Source organism: Prunus mume, linkage group LG1 (genome assembly GCF_029339155.1).
Source record: "Prunus mume cultivar Tortuosa linkage group LG1, ASM2933915v1, whole genome shotgun sequence".
Taxonomy (NCBI): domain Eukaryota; kingdom Viridiplantae; phylum Streptophyta; class Magnoliopsida; order Rosales; family Rosaceae; genus Prunus; species Prunus mume.
Window position 1 is genome coordinate 7,918,161 of NC_142698.1, and position 12,181 is coordinate 7,930,341.

Here is a 12,181-nt window from a genome sequence, read left to right on the forward strand (position 1 = left end):
ACGTGGCAGAAGCCCACAAGGGGTGCGACGGCAAAGGAATGTCGGCCACGTGGCCTCAACTCTTAGCTGGCTGTTACGGTGACGGCTGGGGACGGCGCCATAGGAAGAAGAAAAAGAAAAAGAAAAAGGGTATAATTATTATACGTGCGTGCCTCTGGTGCAAATACGCAGAGAGAGAGAGATGGGTGGGGGTGGAGAAAGAGATGGTGGGGACCACCGATGGGGTGTGGTGTGGTGGTGGTGGTGGTGGCTCACATTGGGGATATCAGGGGATTGTGGGACCCATATCTTTTGGATGGGCCCTACATCTCGGTGGGACCGACTTTGAGGGAGGTTTTTTTGGTCTGTTTTGGAAGCATCCGGTTGCTGCCACTATAAATGGACCATTCTGGGCTCTGTCTCTCTCACATCCATACATACATACACTCCCTCTTACACTCTCTCTTCCTCTGGAAAACTTTGTGGCCTTCTTTTCTCTCTCTGTTTTGGATTTACAATAAATCCTCAATATCTTCAACCTCGCGAGAATACAGAGTGCTCTGTTTTCTCCTCTGTTTTTCTGTTCTTGCACACGAGCTCTCTCACTCTTCTGAATCTGTTTGTTTCTTCTTTTGAAGGTACACCTTCTTCAAAAGAACCTTAAATTTCTCAAATGGGTGCTTTAGTTTTGGGCTGAACTTTCCGGACCCAAAAGACCTAAAGATAAAGACTTATTGTAATCTGTATTGACAAATGTGATTTTTGGTTGTTTGCAGCGTGTTTTGACTAGATATGACGAAGCAGAATGTGGTAGTTTCCGATGCTGAAGCCGAAATCATGAACATGGCTATATCGGTGGCCGTTTCGAACTCTTCCATTTTCACGGCGGTGGCCGAAAAGCCTCCCGTGGGCCCGCCTGGGTACATCTCCATTTCCAGGAAGAGGTTCTTGAACTTGAAGAATCTTGACAGCATCAATGGAGCTGAAAGAATCAACTCTTGGGTGGACTCAATGAGAGCTTCTTCTCCCACCCACTTAAAGTCCTCATCTTTTTTGAAAGAGGACCAAAGCTCATGGATTGTGAGTGCTAAAATTGCTTCTCTCTCTCTCTTTTAGCAATCAGTTCAAGAATATATAGATTTTAGAGTATTGGGTTTTAATTTGTGATATTATTGATGGATGAACAGCTTCAGCACCCATCAGCCTTGGACATGTTTGAGCAGATTATTGATGCTTCCAAAGGCAAGCAAATCGTCATGTTCATGGACTACGATGGCACACTATCCCCCATAGTTGAAGACCCAGATCAAGCTTTCATGTCTGATGCAGTAAGTAATTTCAATCTTGGTCTTTTTTTTTCCCCATATAGTTTCTTTCTTCTTCTTTTTTTCCCAGTCTTTGTTTCTGAACTTTTCTGTAAAAAACACAGATGCGAGAGACAGTGAAGAAAGTGGCTAGATGTTTTCCCACTGCCATAGTGAGTGGAAGATGCAGAGATAAGGTACATTTATTTTCAAGCTGTTTTTAGTCACTGCCTGCCTTTTATTTCTCTTGAATAAATTTTTATTTTTTTCTTGGTTCTGTAAATTGTGGAACTGTAGGTGTATAAATTTGTAAGGTTGGCAGAGCTGTACTATGCTGGTAGCCATGGTATGGACATTAAAGGTCCAGCCAAAGGTTCCAAATACAAGAAAGTAAGTGTCTTGTTTTATCACTGTCACCTAATCTCTCCTTGTCACTTTTCTTTTTTGCAATTTTTCCAAATAATTTATTCTTGTTTCTCTGCCTCCTTGATCACTCTTCAGGGCAGTCAAGGTGTTCTTTGCCAACCAGCAAGTGAATTTCTCCCAATGATTGATGAGGTTTACAAACTACTTGTTGAAAAGACCAAATCAACTCCTGGAGCCAAAGTGGAGAACAACAAGTTCTGCCTCTCTGTTCATTTCCGTTGCGTTGATGAAAAGGTATACGCACGTTTTTTTAATTGTTTTTTTAATCATTCAACGACTGTCTCTAGTCCACGAGAAGATCGTGTACACGTGCTTCTTTCGACTCAAAATGTGTTCTGTTCTGTTCATTAACATATCTGATTTGAACCAATGATATGACAGAAATGGAGTGAACTGGCCTTGCAAGTTAGATCCGTTTTGAAGGAGTACCCAAAGCTCAGACTTACCCAAGGAAGAAAGGTACGTGTAACGTGTGTGTCATGGCATCTAATTACTTGCCCTACAGTCAATCTTCAAATTTTCATTTCCATTCATAAAATTTTGGGGTCAAGTGAGTATGTGGTGCAAGTAAGATATGCGTCTCACTTTCAATGTTGCTGCTCGTCTGACGCAGGTGCTAGAAATCCGTCCTACCATCAAATGGGACAAAGGCAAGGCTCTTGAATTTCTGCTAGAGTCACTAGGATATGCCAACTGCACCGATGTCTTTCCTGTTTATATCGGAGATGATCGAACGGATGAAGATGCATTCAAGGTATCCAATGCTCAATCGAATATACAGAACCACTTCTGGTTTTTGTTTTTGTTTTTAATTTGATAAAAGTTGTTATTATACTTTTAATTAAAGACTAATGACTTTGAACTGTCATCAGATATTAAGGGAAAGAGGACAAGGTTTTGGCATTCTCGTCTCAAAAATTCCAAAGGAAACCACCGCGACGTATTCTTTACAGGAACCAGCTGAGGTGAGGGTCTAGTACTACTGTAGATGCCTTGTTGTACTTGTAACTTGTTTGTATCTTTACTTGATCCAAATTAAATTTTCAGGTTTTTGGCTTGATTCTGATTTTTTATTTGTTAAATTTTCCAGGTTATGGACTTTCTCCAGCGTTTGGTTGAGTGGAAACGACAGTCAATTCGGGCCCATTCCATGCTGTAAAGACTAAAGAGTAGAAGATATATATATATATATATATATATATATTCCTAATTCACCCTTCCAAGAATTGTTCAAAGGGGTGGTTAATTTAGTCAGATAATGTAATTTTCTGTTGAGGTTAAGTTTGAAAAGACAAGAAAAAGGAAAAAGAAAATTGTAACTTTTTCTTGGCTTCACTGCCTTGTACATTTTGTAACTATCCTGTACAAGGAAATATATATATATATATGTATGTATGTATGTAACTCTGCAAGTTTATAAATGCATACTATTTGCTTGTCTTTTCATTGGACCTGATTGACTCAGTATGATTCTTCACCACAGCAATTTCACCTTTCTTCAAACCCCCTTTTCCCGAGAAAATGGTCATCCATCATACCATCGCCTTTGAAGGATTCAATTGAAAAATGATAACGAAGCTGTTGGTTTTTAATTATACGAAGCAAAGTACAAACCAAATAAGTTGTTCTACATTATTTTAATGGTGGAGTATTAATATTTAAATCTCACAAAAACAATGTCTCAATGGTTTTAAGATTTCGTGACGTGAGTAAGGTCATTGTAGCTGAAGTTGTTAACAATATTTATCCATATACTTGAGGTTTTAAGTTTATTTTCACCCTCTCTTAATCTCGTATTAAAAAAAAATTTAGTAATGTGAGGGATGCCTAATTTTATTTATTTATTTGTTGAAAATCAAATGACCACATACAAGAGTAAAATATGATTTTTATCACAAATGGTATACGAACTTTTCAATTAATGTGATCCTTAATCTTTTGGTCCACAACAGATCAATTTGGTCGTGCGCCTTGTGTTATGTCAAAATCTTCTTTAAGATTATTTGCCTGACCAACTTTAAAGGGGTATTTTCATCAAAATATAACATATCCAACACCGTGTCACAAAGTAAAACTCACGTATTTGGCTCAACAAGGTTATCCATTCTCATTTATGGACCCCATATGTGAAACTTTAATTGGAGAGCATATGACATGGTTGAGCAAAAACATAAGTTTTATGACTTAAATGAACTATATTTTGATAACAATATTTCTTTTAAAGGGTGTCATGCAATTTACAAGTGACCAATTTAATGAAGGTTCGGCTGAAATGCGACAATATGGACCAAATTAATGCGTAGACTGAAAGATAAATGATCATTGCTTGATTTGACAATTTCATAACTAAAATGAGGAATTTTAAAAAGTTTAAGGAGCACATGTGCTTGTATCTTTACTTAAATATATCCAAAACAATGTCACTTTGAGTTTAAAGGTTAAGTGCGAGATTTTCATCTAAATGAAGTCCTACTTCATTGTACCAATATGCACTTTTGTGGTTAATTTCTGCAACAAATATCAGTATGTAATTAAGCTTACCAATCCCTAGTGGATAGACATTGATACATCTTGCGTGCAAATTAACCTGCGGCAAGATAATGCAAATCCTAGGGACAGCTAGATTCTAGCCTTAGTTACCCTTTGAAGTATCTATAATTTGAAGATAAGATTACACATCGAAACCCCCATATTAGTGATTGGATCATTGGAGAGATTCAGGTTGTGAGAGGGCCCTCATTGACTATGATCCAAGATCCTTCCTTGCCTTTTAATCGCATGTACATGTCATGCTGAGTCATTCTCAGTCAAAGAACACTCTCCTTCTTTCAGAACCGGCACGCTTTCATTACTTCGGTTCTTCGCTCAAGGGAAAAGCAGCGCAGGATACTTACTTAAAGAAGTCTAAAGATAGGATTAATAAACTATATATATTCTGGTTTTTATTTTTCTATTTTATAAAATCCAATTAGATAGATTTTAAAGGTTTGCAAAAGGTTATTTCAGACCCTTTTTTAAATATTTTTTTTAAATTTACAGTTTTAATCGCAAACTACAACAAAGCTCTATTGATCTTGATTAGTTGACCACAGATAGCACTGAAAAAGTATCTGGAAAAATTCATCATGTAAAAACAAATGTATAATGCATGCATCAAGTTCAAAATGGTCACGATGTTCAAGACCTAAACACCTCCAAAACATTGGTTGATCGTACTTCACATTATCAATAATTGGTGTACCATGTTCAAGACCTAAACACCTCCAAAACATTGGTCAAGTAGATCAATTTTATTTTTCCATCTCCACATGATCAATAATTGGTGTACCATGTATAGAAATCTTAAAAGTAACAATAAATATAATTCGGGGCAACTTTTTACCATTAATTGCTTTTAAGATCGTATTATGAGATCCATACCGATCAACAATGTCAGGTGACATTCCATGCCAACATATACAAGAAATTGACGGTGACATTTCTTTCCTATATATAACATTTAGATATCAAAATAAATTCTTTAATTTATAGTATTTTTTTTTCAATAAACAACTCATCTGATATGTGTGGATAACTGTGAGTAATTGATTACTAAGAATCTCAATATGAGATCTGCATCGATCAACGATATTTTTCCATGCATGTATGTATGGGCGATTGATTGTAACACTTCTCTTTAATATTATGTCCCTTACAATTCAATTGTATATTAAAAGGAAAATTCTATGATTCACTCATGGGATACATGCTAGAGTTCATTCATGGGGATACATGCTTCCTTTTTCGCATACCATATAGATATATAGATCTATTAGATCTATCCACCTTTTCTCAGACACGAAAGAGAAAAGATATCTGATAATCGTACTTCAGATGCTTTTGGAAATACCAACTAATAAACGAAACAAACTCTTATTTTTATATAATAATTTATTATTATAAATAGAAACATGAGTTGGCAAACATACATATGTGAACTAAGATAATAGTAATTTGAAGCACTAATCATGTATGAATTGACTATATATTATTTTATTCTCATGACCCGAAAAGCTGTGCCAATGTTGTTGAAAGAAGAAACATATTCAAATCAAAAGTCCTTGGAGGAGGTGGTATATACACGATCCTCATACCAAACCCCACATACCTACCTATATATGAAAACAAGCATATATATATATACATATATATTTCATGGGGTGTCATATAATTATTATACCTATAAGAGGTTGAAAGCATATAGCCATTGCTAACAAACTACCTATTGGGTACCAAGATTTGAAGAAACCCCACCATGCATAGAGATGAATGGAACCTGTCTCATTTTAAGGGCTTCCATTTTTTTTTTCTTTTTTTTTTCTTTACTTTTGTAAGGAGACTGATGAGGAAGGACGTTACACTTTTTGGTTAGGTATGTGAAAGTGAAACCCACCACTCTCAAACTTTGTACGGGAATCTATATATATGGTTGAATGAGGAGTTGGAATCCACTTAAAAGAGGGTTTTGATGTGAAGAAAAAACACATAGATTTTCGAATAGAGACACGAACATGGCTCCAAAGGCCTTTGAAAACCTCGGCTCCTTTTTCATACGTGGAAAGATGAAGTCCACTTGATTCAAAACCCCCCTATCATTGCTGCCTTAACTGAATTAAATATAAAGTCTTTGCAAGCCTTCAATTATTGGTCATGAGAGAAAAAGCAAAGCAAGACCCTTCCCCAAGCCCCAGCCCCAGCCCCAGCCCCAATGTGTCTCATTTTCTATCTAAAAAATCTCTCTTCCTTTTCTCTTAGTCTCCTCCATCATTCAGGTCTTGGGAAAAAGAAACCTAGGTTAGATCTTGTTTGTAGCTACACTTACATTCATATTATACAATAAATATATATATGCAATATATTAGATATGGTCTGCACAAATCCCTCTTGCTCCCACCAACCCAAACCACAAATATAATAATAATATTGCATCCAATCAGTTCATGTGTAGTGATGTTCCAATTAATGTAAATTGTGGCCATTATTTATAAGAATATGCGATGGGATTAGTTTATAAGATAGCACGGGAAGGAAGCTTATGGCTCAGTGTTCATGTTGGCTAAGCAATGGTCCTGAGTAGATACGTGTATAGGAGCTTCTGTGTGCTTGGAATGGAGCTTTTTACACGTGTTTGGCCCTAGAGAATTGGTCCCCGCATTGAAGGTCGAGCCATAGAGGCTGTGGTCTGCCTTGGAAGTACACTATAAATAAACATATATATATATATACATGTCGAAGTTATGGAGATGGGGATGGTAATTGGTCGGGCATGACAAGCCCATTGGTCACATGGATTCACATGTGAGCCAGATGCCCTTTGCTCTGTAATTGACGTGGGGAAGCAGATGAAGAGGTCCTATGTGTATATAGGTCATTGGTCGAGCTTGTCAGAAGGCTCTTGACTGGTTTGAAAGAGATTGATGGAGGAGGAGGGGAAGGAATATATATGAATAATTGGTGTGTTTGTGTTTATTGTCATTGGTGGTTCGAATATTGTACCGATTGCATGCATGAATGGGTGCAATTCTTTTTTGAGTAGAGGACGTATGAACAATAATGCATTTTGCTTGCCAACAAAAGGCCATGACTTGCATAACAGTGGTTTCAGATCCGAATTCTCATGTTATCTTGGTAGTGTGTGGAAAAGAAATCTCTTTTCATTTTTGTAGTACTTTAGACTATCACTTACATTAAAAAAAATAGTAAGTATAATGCATTTTGCTTGGTAGAAGAGTCAATGATTGAATTATTTGAACTCCAAGCTTTCTCTTTCTTTAACATTATTGAATATGGAAGGAAGAGTCAAGAAGCGTCTCCTCACTCGTGGTCTCAATAAATGTGGGAAAGCAAAACCTAAAAACAAAAGAGAAAAAGACGACGAAGAACACACCATGAAGTCCATGACATTGATATAATTAATGGTTTTGTATTGTTCTTGGTGAAAAAGAGCAATGGTCGATCAATTGCATTGGATCAATAGGGTTTTTAGCAGCCAGGCTAAAAAGCAGTCACGTCTAGAGCTTGTATACGTAGACAATTGAGATTTGGCCATTCACTCACTTCTCCCTAGATTCCTCCTAGCTATGAGTTCTATCTTGATAAATTAATAGCTTGGTCGAAATAATAACATTTTGTCTCTCCACATGGACAATACATATAAAATTAATACTTTAAGTCAATTAATAAGCCACATGTAGTAAATTGGAGTTACAATCGTGATATTTTAAATTACTCTACTATGCACAAAGGAGGTATGAACTCAAGTGCAATACGACAAGCACATTGCTTTATAACCCACATTTGCTAGCAAATTGACGCTTTGGAAAAAAATAATAATTATATGAACAATTAAACAAGTCAAAATAATATTGTCACTCTAAACACGTATGGATAAATAACTAATTCAAAAGTATAAAAAGATAAATTTATTTACACGTGTTAAAATGTGATTGGTTGGTAGGTACTAATTAAGCAGGAATGGATGCAATAATTTTTTTTCCAGAATAAATAAGTAATTTAAAGTATAGATTAAAATGCACTATTTGGAAACTAGAAATTAAAAAAAGAAAATAAACAGAATGAACTAAAAATCCCCTACTTTAAAATAAATTTAATAATCTATCAATTCCTAAGTTGATAGAGATCTTCATCGAGTCCCCAAGGGTTAATAATTTTATTGGTGAAGCTTACTCGATCTATGTTAACTGGAACAGCCAGGCAGCCAACCAGGCAGCATACATACATATATGTATTGGAAAATGTTTACCATCTCTAGCTTCCCTTTAACTATGTTTTTAAGAATAATTAAAAGACACAGTGAACATATAAAAGTAGCTGGAGTCAGCTTCACACCAGTAAAGATGGGTATGGAATATTATTTAATGGGCAGAGATTACTGAAATGAATCTTGTTCTAATTATGGGTTTATACAAGTTGGATATGATCTGCAAGCACAGATTAAGCATTTCAGAATGAGATTAAAGAATTAACGTTGCTTAATGACAAAGACAGAGAGAGCATCAAACTAATGACAATTACAACTTTATTAAATCCCATAATTATAAAGGAGCACCGAGGGCATCGACATCGAGCATGGCTCCAAGTGAGCATGTGCAGCAGTGCAAGTCCAGGAAAGAAAAGAAAGAGGTGGGGGAGAGGGAGGCTTTTGGGGATCTACGTAATTAGTAAGCTGTAAAGTATATTTTCAGGAGAAAAAGAAGAATGGCCTGCTCTTGTTCAACACAAACTAAAGTTTCCCTCCTTTTGTCCAACACTAGTCTTTTAAAGCACCGCCTCTCTTCAAAGCTTTTTTAATTATGCAACAAAATAATATGTTCTCTTGTGGCCAACAAATAATCTTCTTCTGTATGTATACATATATAATAACTTTGGCAGATCTTCCATGGAAAGTCAGATCATTCATGCCAAAATCAATACAAATTTTGGACTGAATTTTTTATTATTTATTAAACCCCAAACATAACGATATAATTATTTTGTTCAAACTCATGTGTGTGTGGATGAAAAAAAGTATAAAATAACAAATATAGAGCGGCTGTGTGTGTTCATCACTTTCTCTCCCCATATGTAGAAAGCTAAGAAAATGGTTAAAATACATAGGAGGATGGGAAGTCTGCTAGAACTTTATTTTTCTCCCATCTGCCGTCTTCTAGAGCTCATTTAGAAAGTTTGATGCAGATGCTCTTGGTTCTCTATATTTTAAGTTGCTTGTAACTTAGTCTTATCAAAATAAAAAATAAATAAAAATTCACAGCTAACTAATAGAGAATTTTTCAAGCGCATTTTTTGAAGCATCATTTGAAGGCCATTAACTTAAATTGCCACCATTGACAACGTTTTTAACAAGTAGGGTTTTACGGGCATAGACCTACGAGGATGGGGGACTCAGGAGCTGCTCTATCTACTCAGTTAATCTGACGACCAGACCTGTATGCATAGAAAGACTTGCCTAATACCTAGGCTATTACCTGATTTTTTTTTTTTTTTTTTTTGGTATTTGTTCGTTTCCTCCTTATCCATGAAATACTGCCGCTTCTCATAAAAAAAAAAAAGTTGAGAAATATATAGGCTGGCATTACCGTTAGTGTTGGAATCAAATTGGGCTCAAAGGTTGAAGGCCTGATGAGCCATGTTTTTAGACCATTGGTATTCTGTCTGATGTCGTACAAAAGATAAAAAATCACCTCATATGGTGAAAGGTTGGGCCTAGGTTTCTGCCTAGTTTTGTAAGTTTGTTTTTTTTCATTTGGTATGTTAACTAATGGTTTTAAATAAACCGAAAATATTTGTCTTAACATTTGAGATTGAAGACCATTGAATATGAAATTGAGTTCCTGGTTTTTTTTATTTTCCGTTCATTCGCTAGGGAGGGGGAGAGGAGAGTATTATATTGGGTTGTCTCAAGATTGTCTCCTATGTGAATTGAACCTGAATGTACTTCGGAGAAGGAGGAGAGTTTGACTCACTTTTCCATTGTGGTGCCACCCCATGTGTGAAATTGAGTTCCTGATAGAGCATGTCAAACCCAAGGTCTACATACAGAAACAAATTATTCTGTTGCTTCTGCACTTACTTTTCTTCTTTTTTTCTTTCCACAAGGGAGGTAAAAAGGGAGGAAGAAATTTGATCTCTGATATTTGGTGTGAAAAAAAATATAAAATATTGTTTACCGCAGCTATAGTTACAAAGTTCCTGCCACTGCTTCCGCACTTGGCTTGAATTGATGTAACATTTTTCTTTTCACAATTTGATCAGTATCATGGCAGCTATTTCTGCACATGCTTTAGCCGTAAGAGAAAATTACAAACAAACACTTAAAAAACAACAGAAAAGACGCATATTTAAGCATAAAAACATAGGCCTTTCCTTTCTGATTAAAATAATGAATTTAAAATGATAATCGATAACCTTCACATTCAACAACTAATATCACCACCACAATTAAACAAGGAAATGAAGATTAACAAAACGAAAAAAAAAGAAAAGAAAAAAAGAACAAGAAATTATTTCGCCACGGCCTTTACCATGATCACCATTTCTTTAGCCCTTGAATTGAGCTTCACATTTTTGGTCCAGAACCCTTGTGCCCTTCCCCAATGTACTCACCTTGAAATGGCATTCAACTTCGGTGTCCATATTCCACGTCTTGATAAACCCTTTCACCTTCACCGAAAGGTCCATTTTCAAAGCCAAAGACACACGCACCTTTGAATCAGTATCTTCCATGCTCTTCTTCACGTCCTGAGGCAACGGCCCCTTTGATCCGTCGAGAACAAGCTTTACAGCGGCGGAGTCATCTCCTCCTTGGTTCTTTAATGGAAATTTTCCTTTGCCTAGGGTTTTTTCCTTGTACATAAGAGAAGCCCCTCCACTATTTGCATAATCTATGCCATGTCCATTTGGATTTTTCACTTTCATGGACACCTCATATCCTGGATGGGAATTCTTGCCAGAAGATGATTTTGATTTGGGGTTCTTCACGTGGACATGCGTAATCGAAAAAGTAGGCTCTTTAGGTTTCTTAGTGAGGGACAATGCAAGCAATGTTATGCCAATTACAAGGCATATGAAAAACAAAATAGCTCCAATAACCAAGCAACGAGTCCCGCAGCATGGACACTTCTGCTTCTTTTTTTCGGGTTTGCGGTGACGCTCAACAATTAGGGCATTTTCAGGGGGTGGCACACGGTAGATTTGGTCTTTAGGGATTTGGATTACGTAGGTTGCTGCTCCGGGGAAGGGAGGTGGGGCGAGGGGTACTATCTGTGTCTGTGGCTCTGACAAGGGTGGGTCCTCGTTGGCATCATCGTCCGCTGCTGCGGCAGGTTGGCCCCGCTCCTCCATTGTAGAATGGGGAGCGGATCACAAATGGAGAGGTGGTGTGGAGAAGGTTGATAATAAGAGAGAAGTTTGATTGCATGCATGGGAATTGGGAGGAGGTGGCATGTAAGATTGATTGGAGAATTGGAGGGTGAGAAAGGAGGGTGGGAGGTTACAACTTACATAACTAAGAAAAGAAAACTTAGTGAAACATTGAGTACACCTCTTAGAAAGCCATGATTCGTCCAATTTTGCATCCTATTTTTGGTGTTTTACTTGGTCAATGTAGAAGGTACTTAAGATATGACACCCTTGTGTTTGTTGCTGCCATGATTTTTGCATATTCCTTGTATGGTATGATCCTAGTCCTACCCTAAATTGTTGTTGTTTTGCAATCTATTTTATGTCTTAATTGTTGCCTCGGTGAGTCTGGAGGACAAGCCTATATCGATGGTATTAATATATCTCCATATATATACTTGTGATCTCATCCGTCCATATCAGCTAGTGTTTACTTCTTAGTATTGGGATTGAAATTAATCTCACAAACTAAGCTCAACTTTCATGGCGAAAGTCCCATCTAACCTCCCAAACTC

General features: G+C 36.8%; 2 protein-coding genes across 3 annotated transcripts; one reads left to right on the top strand and one right to left on the bottom strand.

The window, feature by feature from the left end:
• The first annotated feature begins 406 nt into the window (after window positions 1-406).
• Window positions 407-3,160, top strand: LOC103333542 (putative trehalose-phosphate phosphatase J). 2 transcript variants are annotated; one of them, XM_089044107.1, is made up of 10 exons: window positions 407-617; window positions 756-1,059; window positions 1,167-1,307; window positions 1,409-1,480; window positions 1,581-1,673; window positions 1,785-1,943; window positions 2,091-2,168; window positions 2,323-2,463; window positions 2,582-2,674; window positions 2,800-3,160. In XM_089044107.1, exons 2-10 carry the CDS (start codon window positions 772-774, stop codon window positions 2,866-2,868), a joined length of 1,134 nt encoding a protein of 377 aa, XP_088900233.1. In that variant the 5' UTR covers window positions 407-617; window positions 756-771; the 3' UTR covers window positions 2,869-3,160. The 2 variants fall into 2 exon arrangements, with proteins under 2 accessions (XP_088900233.1, XP_088900232.1); XM_089044106.1 differs by having other exon boundaries at window positions 1,581-1,943; window positions 2,800-3,030.
• A 7,280-nt stretch (window positions 3,161-10,440) lies between these two features.
• Window positions 10,441-11,726, bottom strand: LOC103333518 (NDR1/HIN1-like protein 13). The gene has a single exon (XM_008236369.3). It carries the CDS (start codon window positions 11,607-11,609, stop codon window positions 10,806-10,808), a length of 804 nt encoding a protein of 267 aa, XP_008234591.1. The 5' UTR covers window positions 11,610-11,726; the 3' UTR covers window positions 10,441-10,805.
• Window positions 11,727-12,181: the final 455 nt, after the last annotated feature.